Source organism: Trachemys scripta, chromosome 16, assembly GCF_013100865.1.
Source record: "Trachemys scripta elegans isolate TJP31775 chromosome 16, CAS_Tse_1.0, whole genome shotgun sequence".
NCBI lineage: Eukaryota > Metazoa > Chordata > Testudines > Emydidae > Trachemys > Trachemys scripta.
The window spans coordinates 23,993,889-24,021,518 of NC_048313.1; the positions used below are offsets into that span (position 1 = coordinate 23,993,889).

General features: G+C 56.5%; 1 protein-coding gene across 2 annotated transcripts; it reads left to right on the forward strand.

Annotated features, from left to right (window-relative positions):
- The first annotated feature begins 1,681 nt into the window (after window positions 1–1,681).
- PDE1B (phosphodiesterase 1B) lies at window positions 1,682–26,476 on the forward strand. 2 transcript variants are annotated; one of them, XM_034792301.1, is made up of 13 exons: window positions 1,682–1,861; window positions 2,401–2,467; window positions 3,163–3,279; window positions 9,206–9,346; window positions 10,175–10,275; window positions 11,282–11,407; window positions 12,154–12,255; window positions 13,601–13,721; window positions 15,785–15,866; window positions 16,042–16,162; window positions 19,140–19,276; window positions 19,878–19,996; window positions 21,628–26,476. In XM_034792301.1, the coding sequence occupies exons 2-12, from the start codon at window positions 2,402–2,404 to the stop codon at window positions 19,973–19,975; spliced, it is 1,212 nt and encodes a 403-aa protein (XP_034648192.1). In that variant the 5' UTR covers window positions 1,682–1,861; window position 2,401; the 3' UTR covers window positions 19,976–19,996; window positions 21,628–26,476. The 2 variants fall into 2 exon arrangements, with proteins under 2 accessions (XP_034648192.1, XP_034648191.1); XM_034792300.1 differs by having other exon boundaries at window positions 1,729–1,861; window positions 21,625–26,476.
- The last annotated feature ends 1,154 nt before the right edge of the window (window positions 26,477–27,630 follow it).

The following is a 27,630-nucleotide window of genomic DNA, read 5'->3' on the forward strand; positions in this document are numbered from 1 at the left end:
CTGATCTTGGATGGGTAGATGCTGCCACAACCCAAGTGCAAAAAAACCCCTTGGGACCCAGAAAGGTGCACTTGGGAAGTCCTCCCTGTGGGGTACCCTCAAGCCCTTTCACCCCCCTCCAGGGAAGAGCTGAGAAAGAAAACAAAGGAAATCAGCTGTTGCCACCAGCTAATCAAACAACATATGCACAAACCTCTTAGGGACACAAAAATCCAATCCCGTTCTTAAAAAAGGTAAATTTTATTAAAAACAAAAAGAAAGAAAAACATCTCGAACTTAGGCTAAGCACCCAAAACAGCTTTCTTGAGGTTCAGTTTAAAGGTTACGAGCAAACAAAAGCATCTGGGGTTAGCACAGAGGAGTCCACTAGCCATAAGAAATAAACAGAGCTAAACCTAATCGCGTCTTTCTAAACATTCCTGATCTACTTACACATTTGGGGGTTCCAAATAAATAGTTCTAGGTATGATCTGATGATCTACGATCATACCTGGCTTAAAGCTTCTCATAGCATAACTGCTCACTGTTCCCCTCTTTCCCAGAGAACAATAACAGAGACAAAGGGGAAGTTTTCCCCCATTTTAAAAAGTTATAGCCTTCCCACTGGCTCTTTTGGTCAGGTGCCCACTCCCTTTCCTTTACCTGGGGGACTTTGTTAACCCTTTACAGGTAAAGCAAGCAGAGAACAGCCACCAAGAGGGACTTTATAGCTAACTGGCTGGCTGGGTGTCCATAAAAGGGAGCAGCCCCCCCTCGCTTCATTTATCACAGCCTCCTTAGTTGGGCAGGAGCTAACACCTCCTGTTAGAGACTTGTATTTACACTCTCCTTAATGCTTCTCTCCAGTCTGATGATTTACAGTTACAGACCAAATGGGATACAGATGCTGTAAGTGAGATTAATGCTGCAGCAACTCACAAGCATTTCATAAAGTCTAAACATTCATACAATTCTAATACCTATTTTAATAATACAACACACAAGTGAGCCAGACTGGTTCCAGCTACGTAGTTGTCAGTGTTCAGTTGAGTCATGGGGGCCTTGACATGTGCTGGCACGAGATATGCCAGCATCACATAGGGGACGGGATGCCATGCTGACAGGGGTATATGGGAGAAGGACCTATAGGGGATGGGATGCCATGCTGACAGGGGCACATGGGAGGAGGACATATAGGGGATGGGATGCCATGCTGACAGGGGCATATGGGAGGAGGACATATAGGGGATGGGAGGGATGCCATGCTGACAGGGGTATAAAGGAGGAGGACATATAGGGGATGGGATGCCATGCTGACAGGGATATATGGGGGGAGGACATACAGGGGATGGGATGCCATGCTGACAGGGATATATGAGGGGAGGACATACAGGGGATGGGATGCCATGCTGACAGGGATATATGGGGGGAGGATGTACAGGGGATGGGATGCCATGCTGACAGGGATATATGGGAGGAGGACATAAAGGCGATGGCATGCCATGCTGACAGGGATATATGGGAGGAGGACATAAAGGCGATGGGATGCCATGCTGACAGGGATATATTGTAGATGGCACATGGCATGTATAGGGCACAGGGCTGTGCTGATAGGGGCATATGAGGGGTGAGTGTACAGAGGTGGAGTGTGGGGGGTGGTGTGTGTCCATTCCCGGTTCACTGGCAGATTCTGTTTCAGGCAAATCCTGGACACAGAGGATGAGCTGCAGGAGATCAAGTCGGATGCGGTGCCGTCGGAGGTGCGGGACTGGCTGGCCTCCACCTTCACCCAGCAGACCCGCGCTAAGGGCCGACGCTCCGAGGAGAAGCCCAAGTTCCGCAGCATCGTCCACGCCGTTCAGGCCGGCATCTTCGTCGAGAGGTTCGGAGCTGGGGGCAGAGGGGGCATGGCGGGGGTTGTATATGGGGAGTTTGCAGGGTGCTGTATTGGCATGTAGGGAGAAAGCTCCCTGCCTGGTAGAGGGGACTGGAAGCCCGGACTCCTAGGTTCTATTCCTGGATCTGGGAGGTGACTGGGATCTGGTGGTTTCAGCATGGGGACTGGGAGCCAGGACTTTCTGGGAGGGGAGTGGTATCTAATGGTTAGAGTTGGGGAGCAAGAAGACGGACTCCCGGGTTCCATTCCTGGCTCTGGGAAGGGAGATAGTCCAGTCACCGCCCCTCTCTGTGCCTCAGTTGCCCATATTATGCCCGGGGATGCTCCCCACACTGGGTGTGGGAGTGGAGAATGAGGCTGAACATCTGCTGAGTGCTCTGAGGAAGGGTCGAGCAGGATCACACACACCCCTCCCCTCACATGGCAGGGGATCTGCCTCACTGGGCTGGCTACCTGCCTTAACGGCCTCTTCTGGCAAATGGGGAGCAGGGCCCAGTCCCACCTGCTGCTCCCTTTCCTTGCAGGATGTTCCGCCGGACGTACACAGCTGTGGGGCCTAACTACTCCACCTCTGTCATCAACTGCCTGAAGGTAATGGCGGGGAGGTGCCTGCTGCTCCCCATGCCCCTGACCCCGCAAGGGGCGATGGCTCCCATGGGGGCAGAGGCTGCAGCCAGCGGCACCTGGCATCCTCTGTGCTGCTCGCCCATTTCCCTGCGGCCATCAGAGCCAAGCATGACTCTGTCCCGTGCTGGCAGAGCCAAAGCTGGCCCTGCGAAGGCTGCATCACTATGCCCTTCATTTGGGAGGGGTCACTCGGCCCAGCCCCGCCGTGTCACACTAGCCCTGTCCCCTCTCAGCACCTGAAAATCCCCATCACCTCTTCCTGTGACATGCCCACCATGGGCCTGCTTGTATCGGCTGGGCAGGGCTGTGCCAGGCTGATGGACAGGGCCCCCACAACCACAGGCACAACCCCCTCCTACCCTTAGCTGGGGTGTCGGTGCCCCTCCCCTTCCTGCTTCTCTAGGTCATACACATTGCCCCTGCACCCATTCACAGCTCATGCTGCCCGTGCTAGATACAGGGTGTTTCAAATGCCACCTGGATGTAACTCTGCTACCTGGAATGGGACCCAGCCTAACCCTGTGCCAGCTCCTCCGAGCCTAGTTCAGGCTGTGCTCCCCCTGCCTGCCACGGGCCTGCTCTGAGCCAAGCTGCCTGTCCCTTGCTGGCCTTGCTGCATGGGGCGGAGATGTGACTTCCGCTCTGCCTTTCCCCCACAGACCCTGGACCTGTGGTGCTTCGATGTGTTTGCGCTGAACAGAGTGACGGAGGACCATGCCCTGCGCACCATTGTCTTTGAGCTGCTCACCAGACACAACCTCAACAGCCGCTTCAAGGTCAGCAGCCTGCCACCTTCCCCCCCCCCCCGTCCCCCACGAGCCTCCTGCTCCCCGCCATGTCCCATCACCAGCCCCCTGCCCCCATCATGCTCCATCAGCAGCCTCCTGCCCACTCAGCCCCAGAGGGCTGGAAGATCCAATGGGCAGTGGAACAGGAGCCCATGAATGATACCAGGATCTCCAACCCTCTACACAGCCCAGACCTGTCCCCAGCGCTCAGCTGGAGAGGAGGTTTGGGGGACATGGTACAGGGGTATGGCCAGCAGAGCCAGCACCTGAACAGGCCTGGTGGGGTCACAGCAGCCCTGAACCCATTCCTGGGGCTGGGTGCCGGCCTCTGTGTGTTGATGAAGGGCTGGGCCTTGCAGAGGAGAAATCCCCTGAGTTCTTCTCTAAGCCAACTGAATGGAGTGGTTACACCAACCTTCCCGGCTCTGCGAAGGCTTAGGTAGGGTTCACGTGCACATCTGTGGGTATGTGTGTGCATGTGAATGTGTATGTGTAATGCCCACAGACACCGGGCAGGATCAAACCTGGGACCTCTGGAGCTAAATGCATGAGTCTCTACTGCATGAGCTAAAAACCACGTGGCTCTTAACCAAAGCTGTAGCGGACTCATCAATCGCTAGCTGGGCTAGGTACCGCTAGAGGGGACAGAGTGCCACACCCAGCAGGCCTGGGTTACATATGCACATGTATGTGTATGAGTCTGCACATATGTGTGCATGACTATGGATATGCATGCATGTGTGGCGTAGGAGTATGCATGCCTGTGAGTCTGCATGTGCATGTCTGTGGCGTGTGTGCGCCCAGGTGTGCATGTCTGTGTGTGTAGGTGACAGCTGTGCATCATCTGTGTGTCTCTGTGTGTCCAGGTGTGCATGTCAGTGTGTGTATGTGCCCAGGTGTACATGTCTGTGCCCGGGTGTGCGTGTCTGTGCATGTCTGTGCGCGGGTGTGCATGTCTGTGTGTATGTGCCCAGGTGTGCATGTCTGTGCGTGTGTATGCCCGGGTGTGCATGTCTGTGCGTGTCTGTGCATGTCTTTGCAAGCATTGACTGTTTTTCTTCCCTCCCTTGCTGGGCCAGTTGCGTTCGCCCATTGACAGTAACTGATGGGGATGAGGTCTGTGTGAACAGCTCCGCTTGCTTTTCCTGTTCTCTCCAACGCTCCCCATTGTCCAGGCGTGACGCAGACACCCGACTTGCTCATGTGCTCAGGGTCATACAATCACCAGCTTTGGGGTTGGGAAGGAATTTTCTCCCCAGGTCAGATTGGCAGGAACCTGGTGGTTTTCACCTTCCTCTGCAGCAGGGAGCAGGGATCACCTGCTGGGATCATAGAATCATAGAACATTAGGGTTGGAAGAGACCTCAGGAGGTCATCTAGTCCAATCCTCTGCTCAAAGCAGGACCAATACCAACTAAATCATCCCAGCCAGGGCTTTGTCAAGCCAGGCCTTAAAAACCTCTAAGGATGGCGATTACACCACATCCCTAGGTAATCCATTCCAGTGCTTCACCACCCTCCTAGTGAAATAGTGTTTCCTAATATCCAACCTAGACCTCCCCCACTGCAACTTGAGACCACTGCTCCTTGTTCTGTCATCTGCCACCACGGAGAACAGCCTAGCTCCATCCTCTTTGGAACCTCACTTCAGGTAGTTGAAGGCTGCTATCAAATCCTCCCTCACTCTTCTCTTCTGCAGACTAAATAACCACAGTTCCCTCAGCCTCTCCTCGTAAGTCATGTGCCCCAGCCCCCTAATCATTTTCATTGCCTTCCGCTGGACTCTCTCCAATTTGTCCATACCCCTTCTGTAGTGGGGGGACCAAAACTGGACGCAGTACTCCAGGTGTGGCCTCACCAGTGTCCAATAGAGAGGAATAATCACTTCCCTCGATCTGCTGGCAATGCCCCTACTAATACAGCACAATATGCCATTGGCCTTCTTGGCAACAAGGGCACAGTGTTGACTCATATCCAGCTTCTCATCCACTGTAATCCCCAAGTCCTGTACTGCAGAACTGCTGCTTTGCCAGTCGATCCCCAGCCTGTAGCAGTGCATGGGTTCTTCTTTCCTAAGTGCAGGACTCTGCACTTGTCCTTGTTGAACCTCATCAGATTTTTTTTGGTCCAATCCTCCAATTTGTCTAGGTCACTCTGGACCCTATCCCTACCCTCCAGCATATCTACCTCTCCCACCAAATTAGTGTCATCTGTGAACTTGCTGAGGGTGCAATTCATCCCATCATCCAGATCATTAATAAAGATGTTGAACAAAACCGGCCACAGGACCGACCCCTGGGACACTCCACTTGATATCGGCTGCCAACTAGACATCAAGCTGTTGATCACTACTCATTGAGCCCGACAATCTAGCCAGCTTTCTATCCACCTTATAGTCCATTCATCCAATCCATACTTCTTTAACTTGCTGGCAAGAATACGGTGCGAGACCGTATCAAAAGCTTTGCTAAAGTCAAGATATATCACATCCACCGCTTTCCCCATATCCACAGAGCCAGTTATCTCATCATAGAAGGCAATCAGGTTGATCAGGCATGACTTGCCCTTGGTGAATCCATGTTGACTGTTCCTGATCATCTTCCTCTCCTCCGAGTGCTTCAAAATGGATTCCTTAAGGACCTGCTCGATGATTTTGCCTGGGACTGAAGTGAGGCTGACCGGTCTGTAGTTCCCTGGGTTCTCTTTCTTCCCTTTTTCAAATATGGGCACTATATTTGCCTTTTTCCAGTCATCTGGGACCTCCCCCAATCACCACAAATTTTCAAAGATAATGGCCAATGGCTCTACGATCACATCCACAAACTCCCTCAGCACTCTTGAATCCAGAGCCGCGGAGCAAGGGGAAGACAGGGGTCTGTGGTTCCCAAGATCGCATCCCCTGGCGGCTTTTCAGTGTGGCTGAAAGGGGCCATCTCAGGCACTGGCTCATCCATGCAAACAGCCAGTGCCCAACTCCTCCGAGAAGGTGGCACCAATGTGTCTGAGCCATGTTCCTGCTGCAGCACGACCATGCATCCACCCCAGACATACTGCCTGAGTGCATGCCTCAGTGCATGCTGGGAAAATCCAGGCAGCTACCGCGTGGTGCCTCAACAGGGACAACGCACCCAGGAGATGTGCACACAACGGCATCATGGAGTGATGCATGCTGGGATGCCTTGCCACACAGGGACCTGGGAGGAGGAGACTGTCCACATCAGTGACCCAGGTTCATTCAGGGTTCCTGGCTGCTCAGTGCCAGGCTGAGTACAGGGAGCTGCCCTGAGGTGAAATGGCTTCTGGCAGGGGTCACATGCCAAGAGCTGCCATTGTTACTGTCCGAGCATTGATCATGTGGGGCAGAATATATGTTAGCATCATAGAGTCACAGACTTTAAGGTCAGAAGGGACCATTATGATTGTCTAGTCTGACCTCCTGCACAACGCAGGCCACAGAATCTCACCCACCCACTCCTGTAATAACCCCCTAGCCTATGACTGAGCTATTAAAGTCCTCAAATCATGGTTTAAAGACTTCAAGGGGCAGAGAATCCTCCAGCAAGTGACCTGTGCCCCACGCTGCAGAGGAAGGTGAAAACCCCTCAGGGCCTCTGCCAATCTGCCCTGGAGGAAAATTCCTTCCCAACCCCAAATATGGCGACCAGCTAAACCCTGAGCTTGTGGGCAAGACTCACCAGCCAGACACCCAGGAAAGAATTCTCTGTAGTAACTCAGATCCCACCCCATCTAACATCCCATCACAGGCCATTGGGCATATTTACCGCTAGTAGTCAAAGATCAATTAATTGCCAAAATTAGGCTATCCCATTATGCCCTCCCCTCCATAAACTTATCAAGCTTCGTCTTGAAGACAGATATGTCTTTTGCCCCCACTGTTTCCCTCGGAAGGCTGTTCCAGAATTTCACTCCTCTGATGGTTAGAAACTTTAGTCTAATTTCAAGTCTAAACTTCCTGATGGCCAGATTATATCCATTTGATCTTGTGTCCACAGTGCTACTGAGCTTAAATAATTCCTCTCCCTCCCTGGTATTTATCCCTCTGATATATTTATAAAGAGCAATCATATCTCCCCTCAGCCTTCTTTTGGTTAGGTTAAACAAGCCAAGCTCTTTGAGTCTCCTTTCATAAGACAGGTTTTCCATTCCTCGGATCATCCTAGTAGCCCTTCTCTGTACCTGTTCCAGTTTGAATTCATCCTTCTTAAATATGGGAGACCAGAATTGCACACAATATTCCAGATGAGGTCTCCCCAGTGCCTTGCATAACAATACTAACACCTCCTTATCTCTACTGGAAATACCTCGCCTGATGCATCCCAAGACCGCATTCACTTTTTTCACGGTGATATCACATTGGCGGCTCATAGTCATCCTGTGATCAACCAATACTCCGAGGTCCTTCTCCTCCTCTGTTACTTCCAACTGATGTACTAAACTCCGAGCCAGCCCTGTCTGGGTGCCTGGGTGGGAGGGGCTGGAGTGGGCACAGGGCTGCAATGGGCAAGGGAGTCAGTGGTGCTGCGTTGGGCAGCACAAGTGCCCTGCAGGGCCCGATTTCCAGGGCCCATTTCTGCTCTTTGCCACACATCTGCTGGGAGTCGCCGGCGCTGCTCCAGATTTTTGAGAGCAGAGTCGAGCCCCAATCCCAGAGACCTTCCCATGGGCCCCACAGTCATGGCATGTCCGTCAAGGACCCTGGCTTAGCAGATTGGGGCTTTCCTTCTGCAGCCACAATGGGTGCGGGGGCCCAAGGGGGCTGGAAGCCTGACAGTGTGTTGGTCTAGAATAGATCATTGTTGATTTCCCAAATGGAAGCACCAAAGAGCCCAGGCCGGGGTCAGGCCCAGTGTGCCGGGTGCTGCACTGGCTGCCCCAGCCTGGAGAGCAGAGGTGTCAGACAGGCTGTGCTGGGGCGAGGGAGAGCAGAAGCAGCACAGGCTGTCTCCACCTGCCAATCTCTGGAGCAGACTCCCCTTTGCCCCTGTCCCCTGAGGGAACAGACTCGGGTGTGATGCTCCTCTCCCCACTCACAGCAGGGTCGGGACTTGACAGACAGCATCTCCACCCCCCATCTCGTCTCTGCCCTCTGCGTATGGCAGGGCTCTGGCAACGTGGCGCTGTCACTCAGGGGCTGGCAGCATGGTGTCCCCTGGGCCAGGCAGCTGCAATACCATAGAACAGGCAGGGCAGGGCTGCCCCCTGCCTGTGGGCCCCAGCCTCAGCCTGGCCCCATTGAGCCCCACAATGGCTGGGAGAGTCCTGGGGCCCATTCACTCCCTGGCCTCTTTGCAGGTACTGCTCAAAGACACAGGTGGCTTTACCCGCGGGAGCAGCAGCAGTTACTCCAGTGAGTAAGTCCCTGCAGGATGGGGCCTGAGCCACTCTGACATCAGCAAATAGAACAAGATTCCCCAAAACCACAGTGGGAAAGCAGCAGAGAGGTAGCCGTGTTAGTCTGAATCTGTAAAAAGCAACAGAGGGTCCTGTGGCACCTTTGAGACTAACAGAAGTACTGGGAGCATAAGCTTTCGTGGGTAAGAACCTCACTTCTTCAGATGTGGGAAAGCAGGCCACTGCCCGGGGGTCTGTGTGTGGGGCGGGTGTCGAAGATCTGTGGTCTAGTGGCCAGAGCACAGGTCTGGGAGCCAGGAGTGCTTGAGTCCTTTTCTCACCTTTGGAAAGTCACTTGGTTGTCTCTGTGCCTCAATTTCCCCATCAGTCCTTCCTGGCTGCCCCTAGGGTTATTACGTGGTGAGATTTCTGGCTACAGGACAGGCTGGCAGCCCTCTCTGGCATGCAGATACCCCTGCAGCGTGCAAGGGGCACCCGGCTTGCATGCTGCCGGCTCAGGGCTCTGGTGCTGCAGCCTGACCCCTGTCTCCTTGCTCCGCAGATTCCCACTGTGTTTTTAATGACCTTACTGGACGCACTGGAGGCTGGCTATGGGAAATACAAGAACCCCTACCACAATCAGATCCATGCGGCGGACGTGACCCAGACTGTGCACTGCTTCCTGCTGCGCACTGGCATGGTGGTACGTAGGTGCTGTGCCAGCTGGCTGTGTCCAGGGCCCCTCCTCTGGGTTCATGCTGAGGGGTCATGGTCTGGCCTCTCCACTGGTGGCTAATGGGGGGAGGTGGGAAGATCAGGGCATGCTACTGCTTCCTCCCTGGTGCCCATGGGTGGAGGGTAGGGGATCTCCCACAGCACTCAGCAGCAGCTGCTCCAAGCTCCTTGTTGCACAAGCCGGGGAGGGGGAAGCTCCATTCTGGCTCTTTCCCAGGTTTGCGGGGGGATCCAGAGTTTGGTTCAGCTAGTTTTAGAGTCAGGGCCCAGCCTGGGGGTGGGTTAGATCCAGCCCCACTTCACCAGAGTTTGCGGGTGTTGGGATCTGGGTCTTAGTCCAAGCCCATGTAAGAGCTGCCTGGTTCCAGTGCAAGGGGCTGCATTGTTACCAAGGCGCACAGCGCCCCCTAGTGGCCTCTCCACCTTCACAGAAACGGCCAGGTGGAGAAACCAGCCCAGGGTCTGGAGGGTGAATGGAGCTGAGTGCCCTCCTTCTCCCAGCTCCCTGGGCAGGCCTTGGCTGCTTCCTCCTGCCCAGCCCAGCCATCACCTGCACCTGACACCTGTGCCTGCCCTGCTGCCAGCATAGCCTGGGCCCCAGCCCATGAGAAGGAGTCAGGAACAGGCTGGAGGGACACAAGTTTTGGGGGTCACTATGTTAAGGTGCCTGCTCCCAACCTCCCCCCCCTCCAAGTTATGTAGGAGCAGTGATTCTTGCACCTCTGCCCAGGGACAGGACAGGGTGCTGAGCTGGGCAGCGCCCCTCCTGGGCACTAACAGCGTCTTTGCTCCCCAGCACTGTCTGACGGAGATTGAGGTCCTGGCCATCATCTTCGCAGCTGCCATCCACGACTATGAGCACACGGGCACCACTAATAGCTTCCACATTCAGACCAAGTGAGTGCCCAGGCTGCAGCGCATGGCACGGCCCCTCCTGCCCGGGATCTCATGGGCTCTCCTGGAGAGGAGCTATGCTTCACCGAGTGCTGCAGGGTGGGCAGGGTGCCCATTGGGTGGGTAGCAGGGGGGGAGCAGGGTGTCCAGGGGCCAAGCACTGGGAGGAGGGGCAGCGTGCCATGGGCCAGGCAATGTGGGTAAGGCAGGTTGCCTGTGGTCGGGCAGTGGGGAAGGGGCAGGGTGCCTATGGACTGAGCTGTGGGGAAGGAGCAGGGTGCCTATGGGCCGGGCATAGATATGGGGTGGGGATGGGGACTACTCTGGGCTGGGCACAATACAAAGGTTTCCATTGGTTGTGGCTGAGCTGCAGATATCATGAGAATTACCCCACCCCCATCTCTCTGGGGGAGGATCGGGCTCACTCCAGTCTGCACTCTGGGGGATTCAGCCCCGTTCCGGCCTGTGCTCTGGGGGAGGATCGGGCTTGCTCCGGCCTGCGCTCTGGGGGGATTGGGACCATTCCGGCCTGTGCTCTGGGGGAGGATCGGGCTCGCTCCAGCCTGCGCTCCGGGGGGATCGGGCCCATTCTGGCCTGTGCTCTGGGGGAGGATTGGGCTCGCTCCGGCCTGCGCTCTGGGGGGATCGGGCCCATTCCGGCCTGTGCTCTGGGGGAGGATCAGGCCCGCTCTGGCCTGTGCTCCTAGGGGAGGATTGGGCACACTGTGGCCTGTGCTGTGGGGGAGGATCGGGCCCATTCTGGCCTGTGCTCTGGGGGAGGATCAGGCTTGCTCCGGCCTGCGCTCTGGGGGGATCGGGCCTGGCCTGCACTCCGGTGAAGAATTGGGCTCGCTCCAGCATGGGCTCTGGGGCAGAATCAGGCCCAATCTGGCCTACGCTGTGCTGGTTTACTCATCCCTCAGTGACGCTGTTGTGATAGCGGCCGGCTGCCTGCCCGGGGCGGCCTCTCCCCAGCCCCAAATCTGAGCCACGGCTCCTCTGGTCCCAGGTCTGACTGTGCCATCCTGTACAACGACCGCTCGGTGCTGGAGAACCACCACATCAGCGCTGTCTTCCGCATGATGCAGGAGGATGAGATGAACATTTTCGTCAATCTGGCCAAGGATGAGTTTGGGTAAGGCCCTGCCCTCCCGCCCCCCTGCAGATCCCCCAGAACCTGTATCCCCCTCACTTCTGCCAGCCATGGGGTTACAAATAAGTGGCTAATCCTGCTGCCCATCTGGCCAGCAGGGAGCACATTGCAGGCTTCTGCTTATGATCATATGTGTCCGCTCAGAGCAGAGACACTGGGCAGCAGATACAGACGTCGGCCCCATCCCAAATCGCAATGGAGGCAGAGAGGGGACCTGCCTCCCCTCCGTGTTTATGATTTATCAATTGAGTTACTGTGTCGCTTAGGGGCCCTAGTCCTGGAGCAGGATCCCGGTGTGCTAGCACTGTACAGACACAATACAAAAAGACAGTCCCCAGGATGCCTAGTTAGTGAGTTGCTGATGGGATTTTTAACAGCGAGCGACAGTAAAGCACCCCATCATGGGGGTGGAAGTGGTTAATGATGGGGGTCCATCTCTCTGACATTCATGCCTGGAGCACATCAGTCCCTCTGCACCAGGTGGGGAATGGGGCAGGGAGCTCATTCAGCCGGAGGCTCTGCTAACTGTATTTCTGAGCCTTCTCTGTGCAGGGGACCCCTTAATGGGGAGCCCTGGGGGCAGCTGCCAGCTTGGGTTCATTGTGTTGTACTGACAGAGCAGCCACAAAGGGGTCAGTTCATAAAATGCAATGGGTGGGGCGTGTGCAACGGGCTGAGTTGCTGGCTGTACAGGAGTGATCACGCGTCTATTTCTCCACATGGGGCAGGGAGCTGCGGTCCCTGGTGATTGAGATGGTCCTGGCCACAGACATGTCCTGTCACTTCCAGCAGGTCAAGTCCATGAAAACCTCCCTCCAGCAGCTGGAGAGGTGAGTGAGGGGGTGGAGGTAGGGGTGGAGGTGTTGCGGGGGGTGTTGAAGGAAAGTGCTGCTTCAAGGGGAAGCAAGAGGTGGTGTTGGCGGGGGGGGGGGGGGGGGAAGATGCTTTGTGCACATAGGAAGTTTATGGGCACGTGTGGCTTTGTGTGCAGCTGAGGTGGGTGACAGGAACGTGTGTGTAACGCGTGGATTTTGGGAGTCGGATGTGTGCTGGGAGGGGGTGCGCATTGTATGAGTGTGTGTGTGTTTGTGCACACATGCATGCTTTGGCTGTGCAGGTCTGTGTGTCTATATGCACGCACACGTATGTCTACACATGCCTGCATGTGCACAGATGTGTGTCTGCACACATGTGCCTGTGCGTGTACATGTGTCTGCATGCATCATGTTGACAAATTAGAGCGTGTTCAGGGAAGAGCCACAAGGACAATTCAATGCCTGGAGAAGCTGCTTGCCGGGGAGAGACGGAAGAAGCTCCATCTACTTAGCTTATCAAACAGCAGGGTAAGAGCTGACTTGATCCTGGTCTGTAAATCCCTACACAGGAGCAGATTTCTGAGAGCAGAGAGCTCTTTAATCTCGCACTCAAAGGCAGAGCGCAATCCAATGGCTTGAAGCAGAAGCTCAACAAATTCAGGCTAGAAATAAGATGCAAAAGGTTAAGTGAGGAGAATTAACCCTGGGAACAACTGGTCCCGGGGTGCAGTGGATTCTCTGTCATGTGGGGTCCATCTGTCCTGCAGCTGGAGCTGTAATTCCCAGTTTGGGTGTACGGACACTCGCTAGCTTTGATGGAGGTAACATGCTACAAAGAGCAGTGTGGCTGCAGTGGCATGGGTGGTGGTGCAGGCTAAAATCCCATGTGAAATCCTGGGTGTGTATTCAGGCAGCCAGCCCGTCTCGCTGCCATGACGCTGTGGCCACACTGCTGTGTTCAGAGCACTAGTTCCATCGGAGTTAGTGTGTGTACATCTGCCGGAGCCGGGAATTACAGCTTCCGCTGCAGCCTAGATAGACACTTGGAGTCTGGCTCTAAAAGCTTCGCTCTGGCTCGGCTGGATGCTGGAATCCCTGGCTCTGGCCGGGGCGATGCAGACGGACAGAGCAGATGATTGTAATTGCCTGAACACGGTTGAGCTGAATTGTGTCTGTGCATGGTGGTGTGTGTGTGTGAACGTGCCTGTGTGCCGGTGTGCACACAGCTCTGTGCCCAGGTGTGCTGAGCTGTGTCTGGGCGTCAGGGATGAACAGTGGTGGGGCCAGGCCATGCTTGGGTGGAGGCCGGGTAGAGAGCAGGGCCCCTGCCTTAATATGCCTCTTGCGCCTCCCTCTGCAGGATCGATAAATCGAAAGCGCTGTCGCTGCTGCTGCATGCAGCCGACATCAGCCACCCCACCAAGCAATGGAGCGTCCACAGCCGCTGGACCAAGGCTCTGATGGAGGAGTTCTTCAGACAGGTACCGCGGGGAGGCTCAACCGGTCCCCAAGGCCTGCGGCTCTTCCCAATGCCCTTGAAAACCAGACGAGCCCAGGCCTTGGCCAGAAGCAGCTCAGGGGACCCAGGAGCTTGCAGCCTCAGGCAGCCTTCATCTTGGGAACCTGTCCCGGGGGCGAGAGATCCCCAGTGATTTCAGTGTCACCTGCTGCCAGGGAGAGTCCATACCCAGGCTGCGTGTGGAGAGTGCGGTCAGCCTTGCTAGGGCTTCCCCTGAACCAGCTCCTCTTGGCCAGGGGAGGGCGATTCCCTTACGCAGCCTCACAGCCCCAGGTGAGGCACTGGAGCTCAGCCATCCCTGCTGTGACCCCCCTCGGTCCGCTCCCAACTGTGGGCCTGCCCCAGTGTCGCCCTGTTGGTGGCACAATCTTCCCTGTGACTCCACAGTACCAACCAGCCTTTCTGAGGCTTTGCTGAGCTGGGTATTTCTGGCTGGGGCAGTGATTCCGAACCCAGTCCCCCAACAGCAGAGAGCCCTGCCCAGAGCCTCTTCCAGCCAAGGAGCTTGGGGCTGCACAAAACTAATGGAGCTCCCCAGCAGCAAGGGCAGGGCACAGAGAGAGGAAGGAACATGGCTCAAAGCCAGTAGCAGAGCTGAGAACGGAACCCCGGACTCCTGGCTGCCTTCCCCCCACTCAATCCTACTAGACCCCACTTCCCTCCAGAGCTGGGAAGAGAACCCCGGAGTCCTGCCTCCCTGGCTCTAACCGCTAGACCCCACTCCCCTCCTAGAGCTGGGAAGAGATCCCCGGAGTCCTGACTCTCCCACTGCTGTTAGACACAGCTTTGCTTGCCACCAACCAAGGAAACAGCATGAACCCCATTTTACAGATGAGGAAACCGGGGCCTGGTGAGGAGGGCTTGCCCTGGGTCATACGGTGGGGCTGATATGGAAACCAGCAGATCATGACCCCAAGCCCTGCGCTCAGTGAACTTGCTCATGCTGCCTCTGGATCTGGGATGGGTGATATGAGACATTGGCTGGTTGGAATGGATTTTAGGAATGGGACCCAGCCATGATAAGGAACATTCCCCTGTGGCAGCTCAGCCACCCAATTAACTGCCAAGGAGCCACTGAACCATCCCAAGTGCCACTAGAAGCGTTTGACCTCAGGGCGCGACGGCCGCGTGGTGACCGCCATGCCGCGTGGCCTCGGGGCGTGACAGCCGCGTGGTAACCGTCATTCCATGTGTCCTCAGGGTGTCACTACAGACTCATCCCCGCTGGCGTGTGAAAACAGGCATTTGCAGCCAGGGCCGGCTTTAGGAAGTGCGGGGCCCAATTTGAACAGTTTCGACGGGGCCCCGGCAGGGATGACTAAAAAAAAAACCACATAAAAAAACACGTGGGGCTTGTACTCACCGGGCGGCGCTCCTAGTCTTCGGGTCTTTCACTCGCTCCAGGTCTTCGGCGGCACTGAAGGACCTGCTGCCGAAGTGCTGCTGAAGACCCGGAGCGAGTGAAGGGCTCGCTGCCGAAGTGCCGCCGAAGACCCGGAGTGCCACCGGGTGAGTAAAAATTAAAAAGGAGCCTCTAGCCAGGGAAGGGATTCTGGGCTACTTCTTTCTCCCCTCCCCTCGGCGGCCCTGCTACTGGGCGCGGGGCCCTCTTAGGCGCGGGGCCCGATTCGGGGGAATTGGTGGAATTGGCCTAAAGCCGGCCCTGTTTGCAGCTACAAACACTCACTGCGTGAACCAAACTCGCTCCCGGAGAAACAGACATTACAGACAGACGGGTGCAGATCGAGTAGGTTGGGCCTCACACCTGCTGTCCTGCCCCAGGGGCTGGGCTGCTCAGTGGCAGGCAGGTTGAGCCTCACGCCCAGGGATAGTTTGAATCCTGTGTTTTGGACGAGCTGAGGATAGAAGAACCCAGGTGTCCTGGCTCGTATCTCCCACGCTCAGAACAGTAGCTGAGTCCACCGACTCCCTCTCTTGTGCTCAGGCTGCTCTTGCGTCACCTTGCGGCTGGGTGCCCCAGGCGTTTGGCAGGGTTAACGGTTCTCTTTGTCCTGTTTCCCGCAGGGGGACAAGGAGGCTGAGCTGGGCCTGCCCTTCTCTCCGCTCTGTGATCGCAAGTCCACACTGGTGGCCCAGTCCCAGATTGGTGAGTCGCTGCCTCCCCCCACACACCTGCTCTGATACACTTGGTGACTTGCCTGCCCGTTGGGCCAGGCCATGCCCTCGTGTCTGTGCATGCAGCCCTGCCGGCTCAGGGGCACGTGGCCCAGTGGGGCTCCGGGTGCATCGCACTCTAATGCCGCCTCCCTCTGCCTCCACAGGTTTCATCGATTTCATCGTGGAGCCCACTTTCTCGGTGCTGACGGACGTGGCGGAGAAGATCGTCCTCCCGCTGGTGGAGGAAGACTCCAAGTCTAAGTCCTCCTCCAGCCAGCAGAGCAGGTGAGCACAGTATGGGAGGCTCACAGCAGCTAGAAACTCAGGGGAGTGTTACTAGCACCGATGCCCTTGTAATTTTCCAGCGTGCTCAGGAATGCAGGGATCATATCACTATCCCTACATTGCAGGTGGGGAAATTGAGGCCTGATGCAGGGAAGGGACTCAGAGCAAGCATACAGGAGATTTGGGATTGGAACCCAGGAATCCTGGCTCCCAGGCTGCACACTCAATACATAGGCCCAGTCCAGTCCATACCTCTTGTGCCGTTTGCCCCATGGGGGAGTTTGCCCCAAGGGAAGTGTCGGTGCTGTGTTCACCTCTGACTGCAGAGATCCTCAGGGCAGGGCAAGGCAAGGCAGGGCAGGGCAGGGCAAACTGTCCAGGTTTCGGCATTTGGTTTAGTTCCACACTGGGACAGAACCAAGACCTTGACAAAAACCCAGAGAGAAAGTGAGAGAGACGCATCCCAAAGTACCCAGTGGGCCGGGTGCTGACTAGGGCTGGAGAGACACAGGGTCCAGGTCCTGCTTAGCCCAATTCAGAGCAGGGATGTGAGCCTGGGTGTTCCACACCCAAGGATCAGGAAAACCTCTGCTTGTGTCTCTGTTGTTCTGGCTGCAGGACAGTCATTCAGCCTAGAGGCATTTATCTTAATTAAGTGTTTCCGAAATGCTCGGAGGGGATGTCTGCAGGGCTGGGCCAGCTCCTCACTCAGGCAGTGCTGTGGGCCATGTGGGCCTGTGTCCTCTGACCCTGCCCTCAGGGGCACTCCCTGTCCAGAAATAAAATTAGACTGAAACAGTAGCCAGGCTAGTAAAGTGAGGCAGCCCCCGATGCTGTCCAGAGGGGCCACACACCCCTGTAGGCTGGTGCTGCTATGTGATCCCCTGTGCCTCGAGAGCCAGCAGAGCACAGAAGAATGCCTGCCAGACTGGACAGCAGGACACCTGGGCTCTGGTCCCATCTCTGCCACAGGTTCATGATGCGGCTGTAGGTAAATCAGGCCTCCCAATCCCTCGGTTTCCCCATGTGTAAAATGCTGACACTACTACCTCAGTGACGTTACTCACGTCCAGCCCCTAGTGTGCTGACTGGCCCTAGTATCCCCATGAGCCCTGTATGTTCCCCCGGGTATCCTTCCCCACCTCCCAGAGAGTCCCTTGGATGCAGTCCGACATGGCCATGAAAGGAAAGATGCTGGAAGCTTTGGGACCTGCCTGAAGCTCTGGCAGTACCGTCAGCTGGTCCTTATGCAAATGAGACGCTAATCTCTCTGCTCCAGATAAGACTTCGAAGAGTCCCCTGAAAACAGACCCCCACTCCCCCACCCCCCACCTCAGAGCAGCAGGAATATGTAAAACAACCACCACGGAGACTTCCCCAGACTGCCAACAAAGTGCTGGTTCAGCCTGAGTTTGGGCTGCAGCTCCAGCCCAGTCTGCCCCTGCCATGCTGTAAAGGCAGGTTCCCAGCTGTGCTGCCTGCCCGAGTCCCTGCTGAGCCCTGAAGGAGTTACAGGCCATGATTTTTCTCTATGGGAACAAAGCAGAATTTCAAGGTGTTGCTTCCAAAGGCCTTTATCTCCACAAGGCTCTGGGGAGGTGGGGAGCAGGGCAGGCGTGGCCTTGGGCAAAGTCAGGCTCTGTGTAAACGGCTCCTTTTTGTAGCTGGGAGTCATGACCCAACTTCAGAGCTTCACAGCTGCTCTGTATGCACCTGCCAGCTTCTCTGCAGTGTGAGAGCCGAAGGCCAGGGCCCAGCTGGGACCCTGCCGATGGCTCTAGGCTGCAGTGCCTGAGCCCCGCAGACATGAATTAACAGAGCCTCACCATTAGCTTATGTTCATTGTTAGCACCATTTCACCAGGGGAGACAGAGGGTCAGACTGAGCCAATGAGCCCAAGGGCAGAAGGCCTGATCCAGAGTAGTTCCATTGACTTGAATGCATTTCGGATCAGGCCCCAAACAAGTAAGTGGCAGAACTGGGGATAGAACCCAGGAGTCCTGACTCAGCCACCCCTGCTCTAACTCACTAGAGACCACTCCGCTCCCGGAGCGGGGGATAGAACCCAGGAGGCCTTAGCGCACAAGACTTAGCAAGTGACCAAAGACCATGGGGTTTGTCATGCTGGTGGCAGGTTCCCCTCTAGACATGTGGTGCCCGAACACGAACACCATGAAGGGATAATTGAGCCGGGACAAGTTTTGCATGACATTCACGTAGTTGTGTTTGCCAGTGCAGACCCCACAGCCACATGCAAATGCCATGCCCCTGGGGTGTTGCTGGGAAAGGTTTGCCTGGCTCCGGTTCCCAGCTGCCTCATGTGTGATCTGTGCTCGCCCCCTGCTGGTCTTGTGCATAACAGCATCGGCCAAGGATGGAACAGGTCTGGGGGGAGTCAATGGGGAGCGCCAAAGGAGGACGGAGCAGTCAGAGGGAGCAGGGGGTCCAACAGAACTCAGTGCTGCCCCTTCACTGGGTCAGCGCCAGCAGAGCCTCCCTATTGGCAGCTGTTCCTGTCCTCAAGCCGGCAGCATTACTGCTCCCCATACTCCTGCCACTGGATGGCAATCTCACTTCACACCTCACGGAGCAGGCGCTCCCAGGAAGCAGTGGGCTCTCAGTGTGAGGGACTGGGAGCTGCGAGGCAGGGGTCAGGGGGTCTCGTCTCAGCTCTGCCCGTCTGTGAACACTGGGCAGGTCACTTCACCTCCTAGGTTTCAGTTTCTCGTCTGTGCCAGGAGGGCAATGCCAATGCCATGGGGTGCCCAGGGAGCAGGTGCATCCAGGGTTATTTGTTACTCCAGATGAGGGGCTGATTTGCTGAGCTGTTGGGTGAAGGCAGCTCCCAACTGAGGAGATCAAGCCCTCAGTGTCCTCGCCCCAGCCCAGTCCTGACTCCTGGGGCTCCCTGCCGTGCCTCCCAGCCTTGGTGTGGTTCCCACACTACACTGTGCTGCCCCCTCTGGTTTCCCTGCAGTTCTCAATGGAAGCAGCCGTCCCTGGACGAGCATTCAGAGCTGGGCGACATCAACGCTGACATCACCAGCTTCCGCTCCACATGGACCAAGTACATCCAGGAGAACAAGCAGAAGTGGAAGGAGCGAGCAGCCAGCGGTACGTACTGCCCAGGACCTGGGGCCCTTTGAGGAGAATCCCTCCCCCCCATATCTGAGAAACTCTCAGGGTGATCTCACTGTGCCCCCACCCGCGCCCTTCAGATCGAGTCATCCCTCCTTGCCGGTCCCAGTGAGAGGCAGTGGTGGCACAGGAGGAAGGGCCCGGCTGTGTGAACCTCGCCCCTGCACTGGGGGGGTGAGGTGCTTGTGGCTGTGGCAGCAGAGCCCATAGGGCTGAGGGTTGCAGGTGCTCCTGGGAGCAGGGCAGATGGGGGCCAGCGGAAGCTGTTCATCTAATTCCAAAACCAAACCAACGCAGGGAAGTGGAGTGAGGTGGAGAAAGACCAGATACTCCAGCCCACGCAGGCTGCACGGCGGCCGAACGGCAACCCCCTGGTGGCTGGGTCTGCGGCCCTGCATGAGACAAGTTGGCAGGTCTCAGCTCAGTCCGCATGCCTGCCTATTACAGGTGGCGTGAAGCAGCTCCCTCATGGCACCCTGCAGCGAGACCATGGAGCCAATGGGCCACATTCACTAGCTCCATCCTGAGCCCGGTCTCATGAGCAAGCCCCAGTGCCCCACATGCCCTGTCTCCCCAGGGATCACTAACCAGACATCCATTGATGAGCTGTCACCGTGCGAGGAGGAGCCACATGTGCCCGAAAACCAGCACAATCAGAACGGTGATGTGGAATAGCACAGTCTGCGAGGGAGAGAGGTGAGCACCGGTCACCATGAACCCGGAGTCAGTGCGGCCTGGCGCTGTCCCCTGGCACTGGTCACCATGAACCCGGAGTCAGTGCGGCCTGGCGCTGTCCCCTGGCACCGGTTACCATGAACCTGGAGTCAGTGCAGCCTGGCAACGGTCACCACGAACCCGGAGTCAGTGCGGCCTGGCGCTGTCCCCTGGAACTGGTCACCACGAACCCGGAGTCAGTGCAGCCTGGCGCTGTGCCCTGGCACCGGTCACCATGAACCCGGAGTCAGTGCAGCCTGGCAACGGTCACCACGAACCCGGAGTCAGTGCGGCCTGGCGCTGTCCCCTGGAACTGGTCACCACGAACCCGGAGTCAGTGAGGCCTGGCACTGTCCCTTGGCACCGGTTACCGCGATGCCAGAGTCAGTGCAGCCTGGCGCTGTCCCCTGGCACCGGTCACTTGGACACCCAGTCAGTGCAGCTTGGTGCCTTCCCCTGGCGCTGATCACTGCAACGCTGGAGTCAGAGTGGCCTGGTGCCTTCGCCCTGCTGCCTGTCAGTGTGAACCCAGAGTCAGTGCAGCTTGGGGCCGTCACCTTGGCGCAATGTGCCATCGCAGTTGGGTGGCATCCCAGTCTCGCCCTGCCCCGGTGTAAATGGCACCCAAAGAGCTGAGCGGGGCAGGTTCAGAGCACACCCGGTGATCCTGATGACTGTCCACTGCCATCTGCTCAGCGGATACCTCAGAACCTGCAGCAGGGTCTGGCCCTTCCTGGCGTGGTGAAGTTAGGGCTGTGGACATGGCAGTGCTGGCCTTCTCTGGGCTAGTCGGACACCTGCGGGAGCAAGACTCCCTCACCTTGCATGGACACAGAGACACCTGGCCTGGGTGACGGAGCCTTTAGGGCAGTGATTCCAATGGCTCCCGCTCCTGTAGTGACCACACATTATTGCCCTCTCAGCTATTGAGGGCCCGGCTCTCAGATACGTTTGGAGCGTCTCAGCCCAGATCCTGTGGCTGTTTCAGCGGAGATGCCAAGCAGTGGTTGGGCTGGGGAGACCACACTCCCTTCTCAGCCCCAGCAGAGATGTCCCTCTAGGGCGAGGCTGGAGCTTGCTGTGCTGCTGGGGTGTGAGTCTGCAGAGCGCCTCCCTCAGCCCCACTCTGTACAGCCAGCTCTGACTTTGACTGGAGCAGCTCATCGCTGTCCTGCACAGCGGGGGCCGTGCACCAAGACACTCTCTGGCTGGCGCTATGCAGGGGTGCCTTGGTTCAGCAGGACCCAGGGGAGGGAGAAGGTGGAACGTGCTGTCCTGCACAGAGGCAGCCGTGCATCGACGTGCCCTCAGATTGGCACCATGTGGGGGCGCTCTGGGTCACTGGGTCCCCGGGGTAGGGGCAGTGGGACGCACTGTCCTGCACAAAGGTGGCCATGCACCAACATGCTCTCAGGTTGGCATTATGTGGGGGGCACTCTGGCTCAGCAGGGCCCAGCGGAGGGGGACTGTGGGATGTGCTATCCTGCACAGAGGCGTCTGTGCACCAATGCACTCTAGGTTGGCACAATGCAGGGGTGCCCTGGCTCAGCGGGGCCTGGCGGGAGGGTGGATCCTGCTGTCTAGGCCTTGACTCTCCCGCTCTGACCCAGCAGGTCCCTTTTCCAACTGAATGATGCAGTTTAGTCCAAAGTATTCGATGCCATCGAAATCAGCACCATCGCAGGAGGAGCTGCCCCAGGCCAGAGGGCGAGAGGGAGCAACCATTGTCAAGATATAAAAATTAATGTAAACCTTAGAGTCAAGGGAAATCCTGATGTCACCGAGCACATGGCCTGAACCCATCAAAGCCCTCCCTCGCCGCCACCACCCTGAGCCCTGGCCTGGCCAGGCCAGTCACCAGCCCCGCCAAGCCAGGTACTACAGGCCCCTGTTCCATCTGCCTTCCTGCCCCACCCCTCTAGCTGGGGCTATCGGAGACGTCTCACTGCCCAGCCAGCAAACGCCCGGAGCTGCTGGGCCAGGGCTTTGCCTGTGTCTTTTTAAAGGACTTGTTCTCTGGAATCCCAATGTGTCAGACGCCCAGGGATGATTGAGGAGCAGAGGCTTCAGGGTGATCCACAGGGCTGTGGGAGGAGTTTGGGGGAGAATGGGGAGCCAACTTGGTCACTTGGGGAATTGTGGACTCCAGCAGTGCCTCCAGGGCGTGTCACAGCTGCTTACCTGCCCACTGGAGCCAGGATGGATGACCGCTACAAAATACCTGTCTGGGGTGATGTCAGAGCCCCAGGGCCTACCCTAAGAACAGAGCATGGACTGGGTCGCCCCTCGTACCCCCAGACAGACACATCCACTCCTCGCAGGCCAGAATCTCCTCCCCGTCTGCAGTGGGGTCCCTGCAGTGGCAAACCCTCCTGACTTGCAGCCCCAATATGATCTACCCAGAGCCCAACCCCCTTTCCCAGGACTCCCCTCCAATTTGATTGGGTCAGGGCCCACTCTCTTTCCCACGGGGAACCCAGGAGCTCCCTGCAGATGTCATGGAGCTGGCGGGTTACAGAGTGTGTTTGTTCAGTGTCACCTTGCACATGGGTCCTTGCAGCGTGACGGGAGGTTCCACTGGTCACAGGGTGGGGAGTGTACACTCTTTTGCCTGGATAAACACTTGCTAAACAGTAAAGGAGCCAGGTACATGCTCCACAATAAGGCCAGGTGAAGCCACATCTCTCAGACGTGCAGAATAATAAATGGAACTGAGACAAGGGCTTCCCAAGGCCTCGCCACCCCCTCTCCCCCCCCGCCCGCCCGCTCCAGCCTGTGTCTCTTCCTAGGCCACGGAGCCAGACATGTCACTGCTCCCAAGTGCCCCTGAGCGACATGCGTGGAAGGACGGGCAGGGGCCGGGGCAGGTTCACCCTCCGCCCTGTGGGGTGGAATGACCATAACAGAGCAGAGTGTTACTCTGATCCGTGTCCCGTGGCTGGAGGGGGGCTCCAAAGCAGGCCCCTTTGCACACCTGGCTGTTAACAGGACTTGGCTCCCAAGCGCAGGATGGCCTGGAGCAAACTCCACAGCCCCACTCCCACCTTGCAGGACAGGGACGTTTTTTTTTTGGAAGGGGGCACGTTTGAACCCTGCACTCTGGGCCTGGTCTAGTCACACATGCAATGACTGTGGCAGTCTCAGCTTACAACTGTTAACTCTGCTGAGCTGCCGTGGGCTGTGGTGCAGCAGGATTCAGCAAGTGCCATGGGAGCCAGCAGGCTCTAGGCATTGGCAGAGCTGGGGGCAGGGGGCAGGACTGGAATAGCAGGAGCTGGGGGGCTGGGCACCCTAGAGGGGCTGGAAAGGGAATGAAGAATAGGTTGTGATAGACTAGCATTGGCAGAGCTGTGTGTGGGAGCCCAGGGCTCAGATAGCAGGGAGTGCATGTTGGGATTGAGGGGCACCGGTAGAGCAGTGACTGGGGAGCCCAGGGCTGAGATACCAGGGGGCTGCAGGTTGGGATTGAGGGGCACTGGTAGAGAGTGACTGCGGTCAGAACTGAGGGGTATCAATGGAGCGCTGGTGGGGACGTATCCATGAAGCCTGTCTCTATCCAGCCCGCTCTGTATCTAACAGTAAATATTAAGTTCCTCCTGATTCCCAGGGCCACAGGGACTCTGCGGTGGGTTTGTTTGGGAGCTGTCCAATGCTGAACTTCCCAAGGGTTCATGGGTCAGGAAAAGCCAGAGGCTTTGTCTAGATGAGGGAAGACCAGAGCTCCGGGTGAGCCTGCTCCAATCAGCTACCTCGGCCTGACCTCAGGTGACCTCTATCAGAGCTATGCAATCCCAGGTCTGTGCTTAGCCAATGGATGTGAGCTAGGACACCTGGGTTCTTTTCATGGCTCCAGGGCGAGCTAGGGAGGAGATAAATACATATTTAGCGTATGTGTAGTAGTACAGGCAGGGAGCTGGGAATCAGGACTCCTGGGTTCTATCTGCAGCTCTGGGAGGGGAGTGGGCTCCAGTGGATTAGAGCAGGTGCGGGGGGGGAGGGGAAATCAGGACTCTTGGGTTCTATTTCCAGCTCCGCTACTTGTAGGGTGACCAGGGCCAAGTTACCCCCTGCCTCAGTTTCCCCTGCTGTCTAAGGTGTTAATGACACTTCCCTAGGGGGTTGCCAGGCTAAATTCACTGCTGGTGGTCAAGTGTTTTGAGATGCGTGGATGGGGGAGGGGAAAGGGTGTGTGAGTGGGGCGCTGGGCTCCACACCTGGTGCTTCCCGGGCTTCAGATCCAAGAAACCCTTCCACTAAAATGACAGCCTGTCCTGCAGTGCATGCTGGGGGCCGACAGGTGCACTCGCTATAGGGGCTGGCTGCCCTGTGCTGGGGCTGGTGGGGGTGGGGCTGGAAGCTGCATGCTTAGGGGCCAGAGTCCATGCTGGGGGGCTGGGGCTGTATTCACTATAGAGGCTGGGAGCCACATGCTTTGAAGAGCAGAGAGCCAAGGACTTGGGGGGGGGGTGAGGCTGAAGTACACTTGCTATAAGGGCCAGGCACCCTGGGGGGTGGCTGGGAGGTACACTTGCTATAGGGGCCAGGAGCCGCGCTCTCGGGGAGGGGTTGGGAGCCAGGTGCTCTGGAGGGTCCCTGAGGTGTACTTGCTACAGGAGCTGGGCACTTGGGAGGGAGGGGGAGGTGCACTGCTGTAGGGGCTGGGAGCTTCTGCTTGGGGGTGTGTGCACTTGCTATACAGGCTGGGCGCGGTGACGGGACAGGGAGGTGCACCAGCTATAGGGCCTGGGAGCTGCATGCTCTGAGGAGTGCACTGGCTATAAGGGCTGGGCGCTCTGTGTGTGCGTGCGGGGGGGATGGACAGGTTTACCTGCTATAAGGGCTGGGAGATCAGCGGAGGGGGGTCGCTGGCAGGTATACCTGCTATAAGGGCTGGGCACTTGGTCCCTGGAGCAGATTTTCCTTTGGCTCAGCTGAGGTGGATGGTCTGACGTCCCCTGGATTATTCACCTGTTGAGCTAGGGGCCCTGGTTGTCGGGGCTTCAGTCCTGGCCACCCCACATCCCAGGTGCCCAGGTGTCCTGGGCACCCTGGGCCTCAGCCCAGTCCTGGAGCCCTCCCTCTACATTGGGCTGGCCTGTCTTGCTCGGGGCTGTTTGGCCTGGTGGGAGACACTGATGTCCCTGGTCCCTGCGGGGAGCTGGCTGCTGCATGCTGACCCGGACACGCATGGATTCAGGAGAGGGCAGCTCACAACTTGTCTCCAAAGTTCAGAGAGCTGGGTATGGGGTGCTCCCACCCCCCGGCCCCTGCGCTAGACTCAGTGGCACCTGCAGAATCCCACTCATCCCAGAGGGAGCCTCAGCCCTGCCCTTAGAAAGGAAGCTGTGGCTGATGAACCACTTTTGCTCCTGGTGCTTCAAGCCATAGGACCACTGGGGTCTAGCCCAGCTCTAGGAGGGGCGTGGTACCTGGAGCAGGGGTTAGAGCAGTGGGACTGGGGGTCAGGACTCCTGGGTGCGACCCCCAGGTCTGGGAGAGGCGTGGTACCTGGAGCAGGGGGTTAGAGAGGTGGGACTGGGAGTCAGGACATCTAGTGGTTGGAATGGGAGAGTGGGACTCAGAACATTGGTTCTAGTTCAGGCTCTGGGAGTGAATGTGTCTGGTGATTAAAACGGGGGGCTGCGTGGGTCCATCTTTGCTGCTGACGTGCTGTGTGGCTTTGGGAGAGTCACCCCATGGCCCGTGCTGAGTCCCCTCCTCTCTAAAATGGGACTAGTGATGTTGCCCCACTTTGCAGAGTGAGGGCTTGTTTGGGGGCTGAGTCTGATCTGCAGGGAGGTGGGAGGGCAAAGGTGCCGGAGAGGAAGAGCAAAGGGAGACAAAGCCCCCATCCCACTCAGAGCCAATGGCCTGTTCTTAGAGCACCCAAGCATCAACCCCGGGCCACATCCTGCTCTTGCCCACACCATGGAAAATCACCCAAGTAAAACCTTCCTGAGGGCCTGTCCCAGAGAGCACTAGCACTGTGTCTGAGGCCAATGGGAGGCAGCAGGGCTCGGCACCTCTCAGGATCAGGCGCTAGGTGAGACAGAAGCAGGCCCAGAATCAGCAGCTCCCCATCATGAGTGTACCTGGGACTGACCTCATCAAACTGGCTCCCTAGGGGGGACTCTTTCAGCTGTGAGGACCTTTAACCTGGTCGCTGCTTAGAGGTCATACAAGATTGCAGCGTGCCCCAATGGCCACAAGTTGCTAACCTCTCCTGCCCTGCACTGTAAATACACCCGAGCTCACCTCCGCCGTGGGTATTCTCTGTACGTGTTTGTACTTCGGGCATCATTTTCTACCATGCCGTTACTCTTTGTTTCTCGAAACTGGTTATTATTTGAACAGCTCCACATTCCGATGCTGAACCCAAACTGTGCGCATGTAAAAATGAAACTAAGGAACTAATCAAAAGAACTATGTGAAGGACAAATAAAAAACAAAAGAGAATTAAAATGGTTTCTGTTGTTGTTTTGTCCCCTGGCTTTGGAAATAATTTTTAAAAGGCCCCCAAAAGGAAAGAGACCAAATGAGAGAAAAAGACTTCACAGGGCAAGACAGGAGAGAGAAACAGTGATTTTTTTTTTTAAAGAAAAAGCTCATGTCTAATTTTAACCCTTGCTCGGGAAAGGGAGTGGGGTGTAATTGTTAGAGCAGGATTTTTTGCTAACAGCATTTTTTTGTAAGTATATCAGAAGCAGGAAGCCTGCCCCGCAAAAAATCAGTCGGGCCATTGGATGATCAAGGTGCTGAAGGAGCACACAAAGAAGACAAGGCTGCTGCAGAGAGGCTAAATGAATTCTTTGCATCGGTTGTCACTGCAGATATGAGGGAGATTCCGACACCTGAGCCATTCTTTTTTAGGTGACAAATCTGAGGAACTGTTCCAGATTGAGATGTCAATAGAGGAGGTTTTGGAACAAATAGATAAATTAAGCAGTAATAAATCACCAGGACCAGCTGGTATTCACCCAAGAGTTCTGAAGGAACTCAAATGTGAAATTACAGAACTGCACCAGATGACTGGATGGTAGCTAGTGTAATGCTGATTTTTTTAAAAGAACAGGATTATCAGACACATATGTTGGGGAAGAGTCAACATGGCTTTTATAAAGGGGAATCATCCCGCACCCATCTATGAGAATTCTCTGAGAGGAAGTATGTGGACAAAGGTGATCCAGTCAAAACAGTGTACTTAGCCTTTCAGAAAGCCTTTGATAAGGTCCCACACCAAAGGCTCTTAAATAATGTAAACTATCATGGGAAAAGAGGTAAAGGCCTTGCATGGATCAGTAATTGGTTAAAAGATAGGAAACAAAGAATAGGAAAAAATGGTCATTATCACAATGGAGAGAGCTAAATAGCAAGGTCCCCAAGGAGCTGTACCGGGACCTGTGCTGTTCAACATAAATGACCTGGAAAAGGGGAATGGGGTCTTGTGGTGAGGGCAGGGGGGTTCTGTGGGTCAAGATACACATCTTTACTACGGATAGCATAGGGCATTAATCACAGGGCATCGCCTTTGATCGACTGCCCATTTCCTAGTGCCTGGGCCAGGCCTCCCCTCTCCAGCCAGCAGGTGCCCCTGTTGCTCCTCTCCTAAACCCTTG